Source organism: Chionomys nivalis, chromosome 21, assembly GCF_950005125.1.
Source record: "Chionomys nivalis chromosome 21, mChiNiv1.1, whole genome shotgun sequence".
Classification (NCBI taxonomy): Eukaryota; Metazoa; Chordata; class Mammalia; order Rodentia; family Cricetidae; genus Chionomys; species Chionomys nivalis.
In genome coordinates, this window is record NC_080106.1 from 20,025,655 (window position 1) to 20,045,618 (window position 19,964).

Below are 19,964 nucleotides of genomic sequence, written 5' to 3' on the forward strand. Positions count from 1 at the left end.
CAGAAGTACTTTAACTACTATTTCCCTTACCCCAAATAGCTAGGAATAAATGCCATCAACTTTTGTCTGTTTTTTGAAAACGGTGTAACAGTCTCATACAAAGCCCTGGCTTGTCCTGGCACTCAGATTTACCTGCCTCTGGCCTGCCCCCTGCTGGGATCAAAATCATGCTCTACCATCTGCCAACTTCTTTTTTTTTTTTTTTTAAAAAAAAAGATTTATTATGTATACAACGGTCTACCTGCATGTATCCCTACAGACAGAAGTTGGCACCAGATCTTATTACCGGTGGTTGTGAGCCACATACGATTGCTGGGAATTGAACTCAGGACCTCTGGAAGAGCAGTCAATGCTCTTAACCACTGAGCCATCTCTCCAGTCCCCCCCACCCGCCAACTTCTACGGTCTGCACTAACCATAAATTTTCAGGGGGAAATTATAACATGCAAAGTTTCAGATATTCAGAAACTGTTACTAATTTTGGTGGGTATGACATTACTACTTACTTAAAGCAAAACACTATGGTGGTAACATTACTAGATATAGGTGGAATGATTTATTGCCCTGGATTTACTTTAAAATACTCTAAGAAAAGGGGGAGATGAAGGCTCATTATATTAGTTTAATTTGTGTCTCATGCTGAAGCATTTCTAAATGAGAAAGTAAAATTTAAAAAGCAGAAAACCTCATCTAAATGATGTCTCTATGTAAATACTGATTAAGGAAATAGTAAGTACACAGTGAGAGCACTGCTACTGTCTTATGCTAGGCTTCTGCTTCCCAAAGTGCAATGACAAGCTCAGCTGCCTCGACTGCTGGGACACCCAGGGCTTCACTAGAGCGAATGTGGTCAATTATGAGCTGTGAGGCAATTAATTTCAAAAGGCAGGAGTACTGTGGAAACTACATTATGGACTACTAAGGACTCTCCAAGGCATCAACCACAAAGTATTTTTTACCAGATATGAAGACTCTTTGTGCATACTATTTCCTGGCCTGCCTAATATGTGTTTTCTTAAATTAAAAAAAAAAAAAAAAAAAAAAGAGTACTGAATGCCAGAAGAGGGCACTAGATCTCATTACAAATGGTTGTGAGCTACCATTTGGTTGCTGGGAACTGAACTCAGAACCTCTGGAAGAGCAGCCAGTACACTTAATCTCTGAGCCACTTTTCCAGTCCCCACCTATATGCTCTAAATAACTAAGAAAAATGAATCCATGACAGCACTATAAAATGACCTTCATAAAGTGGCTATCTGGAACCATAACCAAAAAAAAAAAAAAAAAAAAAAAAAAAAAGCCTGTACTGGGTAAAAATATAGGTGGTAGCTACAGAAGGCCGGGCATCAGTATGAACCCCTGGACCCCTTACCTGCAATCCAATGTTCAGGTATAGGAAGCCAATAGAGCCCCTCTCACCCAGCTCATCTTGTTTCTCGGTCCCACCCATTTCCACAATACACAGAGACTCAGGCTGGGCTGGGAGAGCCTGCATACTCAGAGGCTGTAAACAGTCCTGTGGAAGGGGAAGAAAAAAAAAAAAATCAATCAATCAAACAAACAAGCCATTAAGAAATAATCAATTTTGGAAAAGAACATACCCACAGATTATTAGAATTGAAGTAGGATCTTTCTTGAGGGCAAAGAAAACCCCTAAAATAAGCTGAGGCAGTAGAGTCATTAAATCTAAATCTCAAAATAAGCTTTGGGAACTCCTATTTATTTTTGTCAAAGTGGCCAAGTCAAAGTAAACAAAGAATATCTCCCTGAAAATAATGTAAAGCTATAGAACAAGTAAATCTCCTTTTAACAAACAGTTTTGGGGTTCTAAACTACAAAGGGCAAGGCTGGAGAGATGGCTCCTGTAGTTAAAAGAACTTGTTGCTCTTCCAGAAGACCCAAGCTCCCAGGATCCACATGGTGGCTCAAAATTATCCATTTCAGGTGATCGGACACCTGGTGTACATACAGACATGCAAACAAAACACTTTAATACAGATAAAATAGAGAATACACTGCAAAAGTAATTCAAGTCGTATGCCAAAAAGATTTGTCAGTCTCAAATCAGTATCTTTAAACTACAACCAAGACTCTTGAGGTGTGTTTTGAGAATCAAAAACAGCAGCAGTTTACAGAGCTTGTCGAAGTATGCCTGAGAGATCAGATTGTTGTTGGACCTTCAGAAACAGAGAAATTAAGAGGGTGGAGGGAAAGAAATAGTTCCAAACTTAGGCTCCACCCACAAAACCAAGGGGACCACTCACCGATGGGTCAAGGGATATGATTCTGACAGTGTTGTCCACCAATCCCACAGCCAGGAATCGAGATCGCTGTTCTCCTGGAGGTACGTTGGCCAGACTCATGCACACCACGTCTGCTGACATCTCCTTCCGCTCTGTGTACTCATTCAATTGTCCTGACTGTGAGGAAGGAAAACAAAATAGGTCTATGTGCTATGATCCACCCCCAAACTCTGTGCCTATGAAAGGAAGACCATGGTTGTTAAGCCCCCCCTTCCTCTTTTTCCTTTTGAAACAGTTTCATGTAGCTTATACTAGCTATGTAGCCAAGGATGAACTTGAACTTTAGGCCCCACTGCCTCCACTGAGTACTGCAATCACACCCAGTTTATGCAGGGCTGGGGATCTACCAACTGAGGTACATTACTACCACCTGTCTCACATCTCCCTTGTAATAGTTAATGCCCAAGAATTTCACCATTTCAGGTCCCATAATCAACTTCACAGGTTAATGTCTAACATGTTAATATCTCAGAGGGGGAAAAATAAAAATATCTTTAACAAAAAGCAGGATATGGCACGAACATAAACTAACCTAAACCAGGAAACAGAAATATAAACTTCATGAGAACCCTGAATGAAGCCAGCTGCGGTAGTACAAGACTGTAATTCCAGCACATGGAGACAGAAGGGAGGACCAAGGGGTCAAGGCCAATTTAGTCTATGTGATCACCTCAGAAACAAAACCCTTCTGACAAAAAACACCTGAGTGAAAGTGAACTGAAACATGGTCAAAACAAAATCTCAACTCTAGTAGAGATTTTTGAAGAGTAAGGTAAGTTCTGGATACATTTTCATATAAAATGGCAAGTCAGGCACAATGACTCCTAAGTGTAATTCCAGAATTTAGGAAGCTGAGACAGAAGAATTGCTTAGGATTGCTGTTTGACACCAGCCTAGAGTCCTACATCAGAACCCATCTTAAAAAGCAAAACAACAACAACCAACAAACAAAAACAAAAACTGGGGGCTGGAGAAATGATCATCAGTTAGGAGCACTGGAGGCTCTTCAAAGATCTGAGTTCTATTCTCATGTGGTTACATGGCAGCTCACAGCCATCTACAGTGGGGTCTGATGCCCTCTTTTGACATAATGTTGGAAATCAGATAGAGTACTCACATAATTAAAAAACAAAGAGAAGAAAATAAATCTTTGCCAAATATTCATTAGATAATGAAGGCGGGCCAGATAATAATGACACACACCTTTATCCCCAGTATTCAGGAAGTAGAGACAGGCAGATCTCCAAGTCTGAGGCCAGTCTGTTCTACAGGGTGAGGGTGAGGTACAAAAAAAGAAGCAAGTATTTCACTGTCAAGAGGACTTCACATAACTCTGAATGAGATTTACTAATTTTTGTTCTTTAGAAAGGGCCCAGATTGGGCTGGAGAGATGGCTCAAAAGATAAGAGCATAGGCTGTTCTTCCAGAGGTTCAATACCCAGCAACCACATGATGGCTCACAGTCTGTAATGAGATCTGTCGCCCTCTTCTGGCCTGCAGGTAGAACACTGTATACATAATAAATCTTAAAAAGAAAAGTCAGATTAGTCAAACAATGGTGGTGCATGCCTTTAATCCCAGCACTCAGGAGGCAGAGACAGGTGGATTTCTTTAAGTTTAAGGCCAGCTTGGTCTACAGAGCAAGTTCCAGGCCAGCCAAGGCTACAAAGAGACCCTATTTTAAAAACAAAACAAAACAGATTGGGGCTGAGAGACCTCAAGAGTTAGGTGTTTACTGCTCTGTTCTTGGCAAAACCAAGTGTGGTTCCCAACACCCACATGGTGGCTTATAACTCAAGTTTCAGGAGGAGATTCAACACTATGTGCACATAAACTCATGCAGGCACAAATACATATACATAATAATAATAATAAATCTTTAAAAGGGCCAGACTGTCTTATGAACATGCTCATTCCCAATACCCAATATTATATATACTGATAATAATATTACCAAGCTTCAGAATCTCAGGCCAAAAACCATAATCAAAGATAACACATGGTCAACAACAAAAAAATAACATACAGGATCCATCTCGAAATAGACAAGTTCTCCTCCAGTCAGGGCGATCACCACTTGCCGCTGGTTCACTGCACACTTCACGATTGTTTTCTTGCCAGGGGTCTTCCACTCATTGACTCTCTTATCCGCTCTTATATGTCGAATGCCATCTGGATACACCTAGAAGTCAGTCAAAGAACAAAATGTAACTAGCAATTTGAACATCACCCAGAATGATTCTCATGCCTGGCAAACCTGAAATTTAGATAAACTAGAGTTAGTAGAGCCCAGTCAAATTAAATTTTAAAGATTTTTTTTTTTAAAGTTCATGCTTTGCTACACCAGTTCAAAGAAGTCCAAAGCCTACTTGATAAAGATGCGAACAGTAATAGTGGATTTTGTAACAGAAATGGCAAGCATAAGAAATATTAGGTTTCAAATTGCTTAGTGAAAATCTCAAAGGAATTATTCTCAGTACACTTTTTTATATTGATAAAACATTACGTACCCCTGAGGTTTTCCAGAAGGTGAGAACGAAGACATGAATACAAGTACACCACAGCATAACAACATGACAGCATGCTGAGCAGATAAGCAAGCTCACCTGGACCAATGCATCGTCTCCTAATAAGGAGCAAGACAAGGTTGGAGTGGTTCCCAAGAACCCAGAGTCAGTCACTTCTTCCACAGTCTCCCCGATAGATAGCACAAGCGTGGCATTTACGAAAGATACAATGATGTAGGCATCAAACTCATCTGGAAAAAGAAAAGAAAGGAGTGGTTAGTAAAGAACTCAAATTTACTAGCATTAGAAAGGCAAGTGAGACACTAAGAGTTTCAGAAGCCTTCCACAACACTCCTATGTGTAGTCACTACACACATGCACACACAGAACAGGATGGTCCAAAAGATGACTGAGGGCCCTAGCAACCTACAAACAAATGCCCAAAGATACTGAGTACAAATGTCTTCCTCTCTTATCTCTGAAAACTAGAATTTCTTCAGGCATTTGCTAAAGATATCAGAGGGGACAAGACAAAAATAAATAGAAGTTATGGAAATATTTTTTTTTTTAAATATTTATTTATTATGTATACAATATTCTGTCTGTGTGTTTGTCTGAAGGCCAGAAGAGGGCGCCAGACCTCTTTACAGATGGTTATGAGCCACCATGTGGTTGCTGGGAATTGAACTCAGGACCTTTGGAAGAGCAGGCAATGCTCTTAACCACTGAGCCATCTCTCCAGCCCCCTATGGAAATCTTATATAGCTGTGTGTGTATGCAAAAACTAGAGAAATCTGTGCCAATTGTTGACTGACTGATAGGGTATCATATCATGTAGCCTAGGCTGGATTTAAATCAATTATATAGCTAAAGATGACCTTCTGACCCCTCTGATTCTTTCCTGAGTACTGGAATTGCAGAAATGTAATATCATGCCCAACTTATAAAGTGTTGGAGATGGAACCCAGAGTTTCCTGCACGATGGGCAACTAAGCTAATCCTGCATAATTCTGAACCATTTAACGAATATTTTCTGAGAACTAGAAAGACTAGCCAGATGTGGTGGGACACTCCTCAATTCCGGGCACTTAGAGGAGTCAGAGGAAGGTAGATCTCTGAATTCAAGGAAGTTAAACTATGTAGTGAGACTCTGTCTCAAAAGACAAACAAAAATCCGTAAAAAGACCCTCATCCCTAACTTCTTCCAAAGGGAGCTAATGCAAGAATATAATCTTTAGTGACTAAAAAGGACTACTGGAGGTTTGAGCATATTTAGTTATTCTAGAACTAGAACTGGGAATGAGAGAAGAGTACCAGTTAAGCAGGAAATGGGAGAAGGGAGAATGTTGATATTTTCAAGTCCTTGACCTTTCTAGTTTTTCACTGTTTAAAAATGTTAACATAGTGGTTAAGAGCAATCTTATTAGAATTTGTTTTTCATAATGTATTGAATAAACAAATACTAATGAGTTCCTCAAGGTCTTAATATCTGATTTCTATATAAAGGCATCCTTAATAATTTCCCCTGAAGAATCCCATTGTCAAAGGGCATCTATTTCCCATACCTTCACTCTACAGAATAAAACAATTTCTGAGTTGCCTATGTCCACAATCTAGAACACTGTATACATACTGAATAAAGGCACATTTATTGTTTTCAATAAGATTCCTCCCCCACTCTATATCTGTATGGTTACATCAATCTTGTCACCTTTTGTCCCACCCAGAAATCAGTTAAACAAAGGACAGAATAACAGAGTAAGGCACTAAATGAGACTGGCAGCTAAAGAGCTCTGCTAGCCCTAAGTCTTGTCAGAGTTCAATGCTAAGGGACTAACCTAGTATTCTACCCACACCAAGAACCATTTTGGGTTTGTATTATTCCAAAATCACTTATTATTAGAATGATTAGAATCAGCATTATAAGAGGGATGAAGTAAAGACATGTTATTGGTGTAGTGTACATAGTGCTACCCCATTAGCAGAACATAGTTTGGTGAGTTGTAATCAGTATTTTATAACAGAAATCATGTCATGAAACTGCTTCACACAGTAAGGGTTAAGTGCTGCTTGACAAAACTTCCAGTTAATACATGTATGCAACAAGGGTGGCTGAAAAGGAAGAACCAAAGACCTTTCTCAACAGGCAAGTTCTGATGGCTGGACCAGTAGAGTGGTAACTCACAAAGTACAAATACAACTTTTAAAACTTGAATAGTACTGGACCAGATAAATGGTGCTGTTTTACAATTGTACTGTTGAGCTGGGCGGTGGTGGCGCACGCCTTTAATCACAGCACTTGGGAGGCAGAGGCAGGCGGACCTCTGTGAGTTCGAGGCCAGCCTGGTCTACAAGAGCTAGTTCTAGGTCAGGCACCAAAGCTACAGAGAAACCCTGCCTTGAAACACCCCCCCCCAAAAAAAACCCAAAATTGTTGTAACTGTTAGCATGTGTCAAGTGCTCTGGAGACATCACATATAATGGCTTCATAATACAAAGCACTATTTGCTATTATAAAATGACTTAAGGCCTGACGAGATGGCTCAGAGGGTAAAGGTGCTTGTTGCACAAGCCTTGAGATCCAGGTTCCACCCACAGAAGCCACATAAAGGATGGAGAGAAGTGACTCCACAAAGTTGTCCTCTGTACTCCACATGCACGCTGTGTCTACACATACACCATAGTAAGTAATATTTAAAAAGGAAATTAGGATATAGATGTCTCTAAATGGATTTCTATAGTTTAGAGAAAGACCTAAATAAATCTCAACCCATCATCAACCTTAAAACGCTATTCCAGCTCTGAATTTCTGACATGTAGTAACAAACTGCTTATTTCTGTAAAAACACCGCACCATATCTCATATTTCTATTTACTAAAACTTGGTACCTTGAAAGTTGTGTAAGACTAAATTAAAGTCAATCCATAAAGGGCTTTAACTGGCCACACCTTCCAGGGTTTTCCCTTAGCTGAGAGGGAAAAGGAGTCTTTTTGGAAGAGAAGTCGTACAATTTTTGACTTACACATGAAGAGAATGGAGTTGAGAAGGGGAGCCCAGGGCTACACCTTCCCTTTTAACAACAAGTTCAGACTACTCAGATATAAAGGAAATGTTCAATGAACTTAAGCAGGGGTCACACTTTGAATAAATGACTCAACACATGAGAGAACAATGCCTAAAGCTTTAAAGTTCCTTTAATTGCAGATTTCCTGAAAATACCCATTTCCCAGTAAATACCAAGCACCCCATAACTTCTACTATTTCCATTCTCCAGCAATGTCCTGAAACAGATTAATTACTCTTACTCTCAGGGAGATTACCGGGTAAAAGCTGACATTTAGAAAAAAAAAACAACAACATGCTTCAGGCATAATATAAGAACTATAAAAATTAAATCCTTTTTCTAGAGGTTATGAGTCTTACACGAAAATTATTTTTCTGTCTCAGGGAAGAATCTCTTAGGGTAAGAAAACAGCTCTTAATGCCCAATACTTCAATCTCTCTCTCCCCGCTGCCCCTTTGGAGTACTACCAAGCAGCATAGAGAGGAAACACTTTACTCTTCTTTTTTTTTTGGTTTTTTCGAGACAGGGTTTCTCTGTGGTTTTGGAGCCTGTCCTGGAACTAGCTCTTGTAGACCAGGCTGGTCTCGAACTCACAGAGATCCGCCTGCCTCTGCCTCCCGAGTGCTGGGATTAAAGGCGTGCGCCACCACCGCCCGGCCCACTTTACTCTTCTTGTTGTATGATCAACTACTCTGCAAATAGTCCTCTCCAAAAAGTTAACAAGAGAGAGCTACAATGTAGATGACTAATCTTCTGTATTTCCTTCTCATTTGATATTCAGAGCACCTGGCTCTGCTTGCTTCAATTTACTGTGACACATCACATACTTCTTGAGGTCCTACTCTTTCAGTCAATACATCTAGAATGGAGAATTCTAAAAGAGACTGAAGCTGTGTTTTGCTAGTAAGCCACCATGTGGTTGCCGGGAACTGAACTCATGACCTTTGGAAGAGTAGGCAATGCTCTTAACCACTGAGCCATCTCTCCAGCCAGTGCTTTGCTAGTTATACATTCTTTCAGTTTCATAAAAGCCAACTAGATGTACTGTTCAGACTCTGGGGGAAAAGAGAGGCTTATTTATGCCTTAGACCAGCTTATATAAGCGAGCAGATGGGTGACTGTCACTACGATACACACTGAGATCCAACTGCAAAGTTCCCTCTGAGAGACACCATTAGGGCAGCCTCAGTATTCTGTGCAGGTCATCCTTTTCCCTATAAGATCCCACAGTAGACCCTAGCAGTAGGTACACACCTGTGATAATCAGCACCTTCACCAGCCACCTGTGGAAGAGAAAAAAAGGCTTGGTATTGGTAGTATACATCACCAAGTACCAGCCAAGGTTAGTATTTGCCTGAAGACGGAAACACGTGTGGATAGAGGAATGCTCACTCAGTAGTAACGTGGGATATCTGGAAAGAAAATGACCAGGAAACCTAACATGTTTTTGAGGGTAATTGCCCCAAAGTACAGTAAAAAGCAAAACTGATCAGGAAATAGTTGCTTCCTAGCTTTTGGATATTTAAGAGAACATCAATTTCAACTACCAGTTCCATCACACTAGAAACTGCCCATCACTTATGTTGGTGAACATTTCTCTCTCTAGAATCCTTCCTTCACCTTCAAATAAGCCTCTTTCCCGTCCTATAACCCCTCCTGCCAGCATGCTTATACCTTTCACATCAGTGCAAACAGGAGATGCATACCTGTCTTTTTTAATTTTTTGGTGGTTCTATAGTATAGATCTGGCCTCAAACCCCTCTGCATGCTTGTCAAGTGCATTACCACTGAACTACTCCAGTCTCTTTGATATGACAAGGCAGAAATTCTACGTTAATTACTCTGAAAGATGACTACAAGATGAAAGCACACAAGAAACCAATACTATAGACTCCCACCAGAGTTAGTCAAAATAAGCACTGAATTAGGATTCAGGAGATAATTTTCTGCTATTTAGATGTATTGATTTTAGAGTCAACACTTGAGATTTTCTGCCTTTTCTTCATAAAAACGAGGAGTAAATTCAGCAAACCTAAATCTGCTCTAAAACTTTCAAAAACTATCTAAAATTTAGAAGCTGGGCACATGCCTGCCATCACTGTACTCAGGAAGCTGAGAAAGGACTGTGAATATAAGGCCACTCGGGACACAACAAGCTCTAGGCTAGCCTAAGTAAACAATGAGATCTACCTTTAAAAGCAGCAGATCTCTCAAAGCATATTTCTAGTTTAACTAATCTAAATAACATTTATTAGAACCCTTTTATTACAATCCACCAAAATTAAGACCACCAACAACTAGTTTCTCTACATAGAAATTACATTCAATGTAGAAATATCTTCAAACCAAATATTCAATCACTTTCTCAGCTAAAACAAGCCTATCAATTTCCTGATGACACTCCCCTTTCAATTGATTCCAACTATGAGAACAAAATCCACAAAAAAAGAAAAAATACGTAACATTCTAAAACGTTTCCCTCCTACACATTTCCCATTTCCCTCCAGCTTGTTCCATTCAACTAGAACATCTAAACCTCAGGCAGAATTACAGCCGTTTTCCAGCCAAAGCTTTGTTTGCTGGCCAGATCTCACTAGTTCAACATTCCTGAGAGAAAAGATGAAAATGAGGTCTCAGAATAATAACCTGCTCCACAGGGAACCACAGGAAACATGACAAGAGTTCTGTTATGGGACTGAAATTCAATGTCATAAGACATTCTTATCATTGGAGTACCATACAAGTAAGTGCAAGACTTTCAGTTTTGAGGTGACCATTTTTAATTAAAAAAAAAAACTCAGATTCCATCTCCTTCATGACTCCTTTTCTACTCTGAAATTGATTCCACTCAATTAATCTAAACATTTTTAGGTGAGCAGAACGGACCAATTAATAGGTTTTATAATCTTGACGTTCACTGTAATTTTAGCACAATGAAAACATAATTCAAGTACAACGAGAAAACAATTTTCCCCTTAGAACATACCTCTTACACAGGTGAAACCAGAGCTTTATAAATTCAAAAATCACACAGGCAACTGATGATTCTGAAATGTTTATGCTGTAACTAAAACATAAACAGCCACTCTATACCCTCTCTATCCACTTTGAGAATGAGCAGCAGTAAATGAAAGTACCCTGACCAGAAGAAGCCTCAAAAACTATGGTGTTGTGCCAGAAGTTTCTGTGGTAATAGATGAAGCGATATAGACATATTATGCATGCAGTTTCTAAGTTTCCCATGGCAATGGTTCCCAAGTCCCATCTTGACTACGAGGAAAAGGACACTTACCTTCAATGTGCCGACGTACTGTCCAGACAGCATTGGGGTTACCAGGGAGCTCAGAAACAGCCATTTCTGACACCTAAAAGGAGAGCAGGCAAGCCACAGATCCAGTGAGCATGAAATTCTACAACTTACTATGCTAGGTAATAATATCCCAAAGGCCTCTAGAGGCTCCACACTGTACAGTAAGGTAAAGAACTGGACCACTTTGTGGAACCTAAAACCCCAAAACTGGCAATCTCCATGACAGACAACCAAAAGCTATGGAACATACAGAAGGGTACAGGTTTACAGCCAAACTATATACTTCCTTTGGATTTGCCAAGTCTATACTCTTAAAAAAGATAAGCACCACTGAAAATAAATGAAACCATCTAAATCAGTAACTTTATTGCTTTCTCTAACTTCCACAAGACAAAAATCACATCTATTCACAGATGCAAATGCCACACATACACTAGGAAAAATACTGTTTTACCCATGGGCTAACAATCACGGTACAAGTGGCTCAAAGAAAGCAAACAGTCCGGTACAGTTTTTTTCCGACTACACTGTGATGCTCCTTATAAGGAGAGTCAACAATAGATCATACATGAACTCTGTATTTATTACCTTTGGGATTCTGTTATGTAAAGTCACTCTAAGTTTATTAAATATTTTTAAGTGACCCAGAGACAGAGTGCTTAATGCACTGTGTTATGTAACTACATCTTCTAGGAAGAACTAGAAAATACAAGACAATGACCTTTTGAGTTTCCAAGAACAACAGTAAGAAAAAAGAACTTCATCAGTGCCAGGTGGTGATGGCTACGACTTTAATCCTAGCACTCAGGAGGCAGAGACAGGCGGACCTCTCTATAGATTGAGTCCAGGACAGCCAGAACTGTTTGACAGAGAAACCCTGCCTCAAAACGCACCCCACACACAAAAAACTTCAGAGTAAAACTTATGTCCAATATGCTACTCAACTAATAAAAACTTGGTTTTTATTCAAATAAGACGATAGTCAAAGAAAGAAAGACATACAAGAAGGAACAAAGCAATAACTATTTATAACTATTTTCAAAATATAACAAAAGCTCTGTTTATAAAGTTGTAAGGACAAAAGGCAAGGCATTAAAAAGCAACTCTGGAGTCTTTTATCTTACACTTCACAAAATTTTCTTTTGTGTGGAAAGAATTAGTGGGCAGCTGATCCTCACAGGGAGCCAATGAGCATTAAATAATCGAGAACTTCAGCTCTGGCATGCAAGTTGGGATCACTGGACAGCTGTCTGTGGTCAGTCCTAGCTACAGTGAGACCTTTAAAAACAACAAAGGAAGCCAGGTGGTAGTGGTTGTGTTTAGTTGTTGTTCCAGCATTCAGGAGGCAGAGGTCAGCCAGGCCTAATGACCAAATTCCGGGACAGCTAGCTAGGCCTACACAGAGAAACCCTGTCTTAAAAACAAACCAAAAAAAAAAAAAAAAAAAAAAAAAAAAAAAAAAAAAAAGGAATGAGGGCCAGGCCAGGAAGAGAAGAAAAAAAGAAAAAGGAAAGTCAAGCAAGCACACATGTTGTTTCTAAATTTGATCAAGGCCACTGAAGATTTAGTGAAGTATTTTGGCAGTGAAAATATTTTCAGATTTCCAAAACAACAACATTGAACTTGGTTATACTTTAATAAAAATTGGTGAAAATAGACAATGAGTCCTCTTAAGACCTAGCTTGCCAACCACAAACTCTAACTTCAAATGATCACAGAAAATATTACTTTCTTCCACCAAGATGTCATAGGTAGTGAACCTGGAGTTACCATTCTATTAAGGAAAAGGTAAAACTCCATGAACTTCAGGGACAAGAAAGCGTACATATTTGTTCACAGAAACAGTAGTTTATCTTTGACCTCATTGAAGTAAGTCTGTATAATGTTTTGTGCTGGCCTTCCTTTAACACCATCAAGAGAACCAAGAAATTCATCTTACCTCAAGTCCATGCCTTAAGACTCTCAGAGATGACCGGGGTCCCCTACCACAGGCCACATACAGCTGTGGAGTGTCTTCATTGGCCAGATCAGCTATCTGCACAACAAGGGGAAAATGTCTATTAAACTAAGTTTTCAAACCTGACTATGAGAGGACAAACTAGTCTCTAGTTTAAAGTTATATTAAGGGCTACTGACTGGAAAAAGAGAAACGCCCCCCCCCCCGTGTTCTTTTTATTTTTTCGAGACAGGGTTTCTCCGTAGCTTTTGGTTCCTCCCCTGGAACTAGCTCTTGTAGACCAGGCTGGCCTCGAACTTACAGAGATCCGCCTACCTCTGCCTCCCAAGTGCTGGGATTAAAGGCGTGCGCCACCACCGCCTGGCTGCCCCCTCCCCCCGTGTTCTATATCAAACAAACAACCAACAGATCAACAAAAAAGAAAACAAATCCCACAAAAAAAAATTGTTAGGTGGTAGCAGTGCACTTAATACCAGCACTCTGGAGGCAGAGGCAGGAAGAAGCAGGCAGGCCTCTGAGGTAATAGTGCCAACCTGGTCTACAGAGTGAGTTCCAAAAGACAGCAAGGGGGAGCTGGAGAGATGGCTCAGTGGTTAAGAGCTTTGCCTGCTCTTCCAAAGGTCCTGAGTTCAATTCCCAGCAACCACACGGTGGCTCACAACCATCTGTAATGAGACTTGGTGCCCTCTTCTGGCCTGCAGAGATACATGCAGGCAGAACACTGAATACATAATAAATAAATAAATCTAAAAAAAAAAAAAATCAAAAGACAGCAAGGAATGCACAGAGAAACCCTGTCTTGAAAAAACAAACAAAAAAACAAAACAAAACAATAAAACAGATAAAAAAAAAGAAACAAAACACATGCAATTTGTTCAGAAATCAGGAACTTTGACACTGAGTGAAATGAAGCATTGTTATATAACCTATACCTGAAATCTCAGATGTTCCAATTACCCTAACGATGACTTCAAAAATTTATTAGACACATTATCAGTTACATATCTATATATGTGCTTATGATATGGCTAACTCCTACGTAACTGCACCAAGGACAGTCTTGAACTCAAATCTTACTCCATTAGGCAGGCTTACACCTCTAATCTCAGTCCTCAGGAGCTAAGGCAGGAGGACAGCGAGTTCACAACTATACTTGAGTTAAGAATAGTTCACACAGCTGGGCGGTGGTGGCGCACGCCTTTAATCCCAGCACTCGGGAGGCAGAGGCAGGCGGATCTCTGTGAGTTCGAGACCAGCCTGGTCTACAAGAGCTAGTTCCAGGACAGGCTCCAAAGCCACAGAGAAACCCTGTCTCGAAAAACCAAAAAAAATAAAAAAAGAATAGTTCACACAGAATCAGACTGTCTCAAAACATCCCTCACAGACTGGTAGGTTTTAGACCCTGAACTACCAGTTTTCCACAGCAGTGATTCAACAGACAGTCTTAAGACTACAATTCAATCTGAGAAAAACTTTAAATGATTACATTTCATTTTAATAATGGGCTGACACAATGTAGAGGTGACTTAATAAGGCCACACCTGGCAAAACAGAATGGGAGAGAGGCTGTCCAATTCATCAACCAGCACAAGGTTTTTGAGTGGTCTTGGCTGAAAGAAGAATGTGTCTCCTTCTTCTAGTGGCATGGCAGATGAAAATTCAGGTTCTTCATCATCATCTCCAAGATGAGCAATTTGATATAAATAACTGGGGAAAAGCAAATAGACTTTGTCATAGGTTATGTGCAAACGATTGAGTATAGTTAGATTTTGGTATACTTGGATTTGATTAACAAACTTAGCTGAAAAACTTCATTCGCAACCAACACCCACATAAAAATCAGGATGCAGCAGTACCCATCTATAATCCCAGAGCTGAGGAGACAGGCACGGATTCCTGGAACTTTCGTCCAGCCAGTCTATGCAAAATCAGTGCACTTCAGGTTCAGTGCAAGACCTTGTTCCAGAAAATAAGGTAAAGAGCCTTGAGGAAGAAACCTGATTATTGACACCTGGCCTATATAACCATACATACTTCCAGTGGAAACAAGTCAGATAGCACAAACTCCTAGAAAGTATCTACATTTTATGAGAAAACTGAGCTTAAATTAGTAAAGTATTTGTATACATGACAAGAGATACTGGCAAGACCTTGCCATTTATGTAAGTAATTTAAGTTGTAGATACTGGTTTTAAATTGGAAACTACAGTTCAGATTTCTTCCATATGGCAATGAAGATCCATCAAAAATTGTTATTACAGGGGCTGGAGAGATGGCTCAGTGGTTAAGAGCACTGACTGTTCTTCCAGAGGTCTTGAGTTCAATTCCCAACAACCACATGGTGGCTCACAGCCATCTATAATGAGACCTGGCGCCCCCTTCTGGAAATACGGGCACACATGAAAGGAATGCTGTACACATAATAAATAAATAAATTTTTAAAAAAATTAAAAAGACTGTTATTACAAAGACCTAGGAAAAACATCACTAAGGATTGTCCTATCTGGCTGAGATGTGGAGACAGCGCTATAAAAACTGGGTTTTTGCAGGAAACCCAAAAGAATTTAGACTGTAACCACAAAAAGCAGTAGAGGAAAAATCAATTAAGAACTCACAAGTTACTAGAAATGGCTCTTTAATCATTAGCAAAAAAATCTTGACAACGGCACATTGGTGATGTGCGCAGAAAGTGTAAGTTACTAGTGAACTTCAAGTTTAGGTCTGCACAAGAAGTATTTGTGGAAACCTCTCTGGTTTTTAGTTTTCTGGAGACAATCATCTCACGATGTAGCCCAAGTTGGACTTGAACTTGATATTCTTCTGCCTTAGCCTTCCAAGGGCTGGGGTCTAGGTATGTACCACCACACACTCAGCTAAAGATATTTTTACAGATACTCAGAGGCAGTGACTGAAGCCACTGAAGTAAAGGAAGCTAACAAGAAAACGAACACAAAAATGGGACTGGAGGGATGCTTCGGTGGTGGTGGTAGAGGTGGTTTAAGAGCCTTTTTTTTCTGTTCCTGTAGAGGACCTAACTTTGGTTCCCAGTGTTCACATTTTGACGACTCACAATCATATGGAACTCAAGTTCCAGATGCCCTCTTCAAGCTTTCTATATGTAAATAGTACATATAGAAAATTAGAGCAAGCCGGGTGGTGGTGGCGCACGCCTTTAATCCCAGCACTCGGGAGGCAGAGTCAGGCGGATCTCTGAGTTCGAGGCCAGCCTGGTCTACAAAGGGAGTTCCAGGACAGGCTCCAAAGCTACAGAGAAACCCTGTCTCGAAAAACCAAAAAAAAAAAAAAAAAAAAAAAAAAAGAAAGAAAATTAAAGCAATACTTGTTTAGAAAAACCTTAACTATTCTGTGAAAAGCTCCCCAGTCCTGAAACCATACCGCCCTTTTACTATTTGTGGCAACCAAAGTAAACTGGGACAATAAAAGCATTACTTACTGATTTCCAAATTCTGATGCCACAAAAAGAAAGCCTGTTTTAAGCACACACATAGCAGCAGCAACAGGCACAGTATCAAAATACTTCAGGCGGATCTCAGTTACCTGGAGCAAAAAGACTAGTGTAAAGGCAAGTGCAGCTTGGACACAGTAGCCCACTATTATACATCACAAGCAGAACTACGTAAAACACTATGCTCAGTATCTAAACCATAAGAGAACAAATAAAAACTTAGACCTGCAAGGCTGATTTGCTTATACATGGTCTACTGTTCTTTCTGTTTCAATGCCAAAGTTAATTTAGACTGACCCTATAGGGTACAGAAAATGAGCACCTAACCTTTACGAACCATACCAATTTCCAACTAAACGGCTATCTAGATAACTAAAATTGCCCATTGTTAAGGACCAAGTCAAAAAAGATCATACATATTATTAACTCCTAAGACATGAGTTTTCTCTTATTCATATAAATTACTGTTACTGCTTTACAAGACTTGTTAGCCAGAATGGGAAAACCTATTTTACATTCAAACCCCAAAGTAACCACTTTTTAAGTTATCTGTATTTCTTTTCCTTCCTATTAAAAATAGATTGTCTCATACCATACATCCTAGCCAGTTTCCCCTCCCTCCACTTCTCCCAGACCCCCAACACCTCCCATCTCCCCAGATTCACCCCCCCTCTGTTTCCTCTTCAAAAAAAGAGCAGGCCTCCAAATAGGACAAATCAAGATGCAATAAGACCAATAAGACAAGGCAAAAGCCCTCTTTCCGACTTATTGAGTATCAACTTTCTATTTTCACTCAGGTGCAAAGCAGCTTTGTAAATCTTACATACATACATATATATATCAAGTACTTTAGACAATGGTTTTAAATTATATTCAAATTAAAAATCAAAATAGACTACAACAAATGCATATTTCCCCACCCCACCCATGGTCTACTTACCATATCTTCATCTGTCTCCAAAGTAATCTTAAAGATATCTCCCTGCTCCGTTTGGGCCAAAAAGAAGAACATGGACTTGGTCTTATGGGTAGCAGAGCACACAAAAATCATTCCTCTTTCAGGGTCATCCAGGTCATTCTAGCAAGGCCAAATATATAACCAACATCTTAGAAATAGGTACTCCTTACTCTAGAATTCAGAACTTTAACACTCAAGTACACATATTTGTATGTGTACTAACATACAAATATTAACCACAGTAGCTGCCAACTAAACAAAACAACTTGTCTGTTAGAAACATATACTAAACGCCCAGTAACCAAAAAAACAGCTAATATTCCATTCTGCAGCCTGATCAGATCAGTAAGGCAAAAATCATCTCCAGAGAAAAATGTCAGAGAAGAGACATGAAATTAAAGTCATCATTTCAGGCTGTGAGCAAAAATTTAAAAACAAAAACTACATTCATTCACACTGCCATGAGGCACCCATCACCAACCGATCAATGCAGTACCAAATTCTGTTGCTCTGAGTTTTTAATGTTAACATCTCATAAAGTATTTCTGCTAGCAAACTCTATATGAAGTTTTATAGCAAAGTCCTGGCCATTAGATGCTCAGGAAATGTCTGATCAACAGGCTGATTTCACTATTTTTAGTCAAGGTTACGTTTCTGCTTAGGTTTTTAGGAAATTAATGGATTTCCACATAGATCAACTAATTAAACCCTATTAGGTTAAACCTAGAGCCAATATTAAAAAATAGATTATTTAAAGTTGAGGGGGAAACAATGTAAAAACTGATGCAGGAATAAGATCGATAATGTATTCATAGGATAAATAGATTGCAAAGGAAAGAGTAATTACAAAACTCAAAGACCACCATCATAGTCTGTGAGCTCACAATAAAGTGAACAGGCAGGTACCACCCTAGTAAAGTGATAGTTTGCTCAATAGGCAGTGCTCACCTAGCACACACAAAGCTTTGTGTCCAAGAACTGAATATACGAGGCACAGCAACACATGACCATAATCCTGTCACTTGGAAGGGCACAAGGATTACAGAAAGACAAGTTTATCCTGAGCTAAATTGAAAGTTTTGATCCTACTCTGGGTTAGATAATAATAAACAAAATAGTAATTTCATCTTTTAAAAATATCTATTTTAGAAAAGCAGCATTTATTTCTTCGAATAACTAAAAATAACTAAAACTTGGCAACAGATAAATTTAAGATATACTAGGGGCCAGTGAGATGGCTTAGCAGACAGTGAAGCTTGCTAAGCCTAACAACACAAGTTCAATTTTGAGGCCCACATGACGGAAGGCCAAAACTGACTCCTGAAGTTTGTCCTGCAACCTCCTTGGCATACATGCTCATAAAATATTAAAAAAGAGAGTCAGGCCAAGTGGTGGTAGGACATATCTTTAATCCCAGCACTCAGGAGGCAGAGGCAGGTAGATCTCTGTAAGTTTGAGGCCAGTCTGGTCTACACAGAGAAACTCTGTCTCGGGGGAAAAGAGAGAGAAAGCAACTATCCTGTAATCATAAAAATGTAATTCACTTCCTAACAACATCTTTCCTCTATGACAAAGATCTTACCCGTCTCCTGGGAATTGGACATCGGATATCTGGTTGGTCACCAAAGTTCTTATAGGTGATATAATTTTCAGAACAGATCAGCACCCCACTTGGACCATCTGACCCTCCAGGAACTGTGAGAAGAAAAAATAAAAAAAGCTTAACAGTGACGTAAACTACTCTGACCTGCTTTTATTTAACTGTTGTCTTTCCCACTGATGAGGTTGAGTGCCAGAAGCTAAAAGACAAGCAAACCAAATATTTCTTCCCCCTGATGTTCACTGTTAGTGGAGGAGGCAAGAGGACCGAAAGTCAAGTAACCTTCAGTTACAGTGAGTTTGGGGCTAGTCTGACCTGTATTAAAACAAAGCCAGAAATGATAGTTTCCATCTATAATCCTAGCACCTAGGAGAACGATGAATCAAAGATTCAAGATTTATCTACACTGAAAGATTTGAAGCCAGTCTGAGGTATAAAACAGTTCCAAAAGACTAAATAGATAAATAAAAAATTGGGGTCCAGTTGGCAAAGTGCTTTCCATACAATAAGAGGACCACTTAAGTGAAAGCACACCCTGTAATCTCATATCCCAGTGGTGGGGGGTGCTGTTGCTGTCAATGATCTTAGCTGCTAAGTCACACCTCCAGGCCCCTTCCTCGGTTCTGATACTCACATAAAGCCATATAGTCTCCTACAGTTTTTTTAAATAAATAGCTTTTATTATTTTACTACCTGTCTGAACAAATATATTTTTGTGTTTTTTTTTCTTTTTGAGACAGGCATCTCGTTCATTATATATGCCCAGGACTGGCCTCAGATACAGTAAGATCCAACTGC

The 19,964-nt window shown here is 39.6% G+C and overlaps 1 protein-coding gene and 1 non-coding gene across 3 annotated transcripts in view; both read right to left on the reverse strand.

Annotated features, from left to right (window-relative positions):
- Window positions 1–19,964, reverse strand: part of Sf3b3 (splicing factor 3b subunit 3) — a 41,317-nt gene that overhangs the window by 13,614 nt on the left and 7,739 nt on the right. For both annotated transcript variants that reach the window (XM_057753772.1, XM_057753774.1), the window contains exons 6-15: window positions 19,149–19,261; window positions 17,549–17,686; window positions 16,597–16,700; window positions 14,684–14,849; window positions 13,125–13,220; window positions 11,168–11,240; window positions 4,910–5,061; window positions 4,330–4,485; window positions 2,265–2,420; window positions 1,373–1,516 (exon numbers count right to left, since the gene is read on the reverse strand). In XM_057753772.1, coding sequence (XP_057609755.1) covers window positions 1,373–1,516; window positions 2,265–2,420; window positions 4,330–4,485; window positions 4,910–5,061; window positions 11,168–11,240; window positions 13,125–13,220; window positions 14,684–14,849; window positions 16,597–16,700; window positions 17,549–17,686; window positions 19,149–19,261 — 1,298 coding nt within the window. The remainder of the gene's footprint in view (window positions 1–1,372; window positions 1,517–2,264; window positions 2,421–4,329; window positions 4,486–4,909; window positions 5,062–11,167; window positions 11,241–13,124; window positions 13,221–14,683; window positions 14,850–16,596; window positions 16,701–17,548; window positions 17,687–19,148; window positions 19,262–19,964) is intronic.
- On the reverse strand, window positions 17,896–17,983 carry LOC130864239 (small nucleolar RNA SNORD111). The gene has a single exon (XR_009055933.1). It is a non-coding gene; the product is annotated as a small nucleolar RNA SNORD111 (small nucleolar RNA).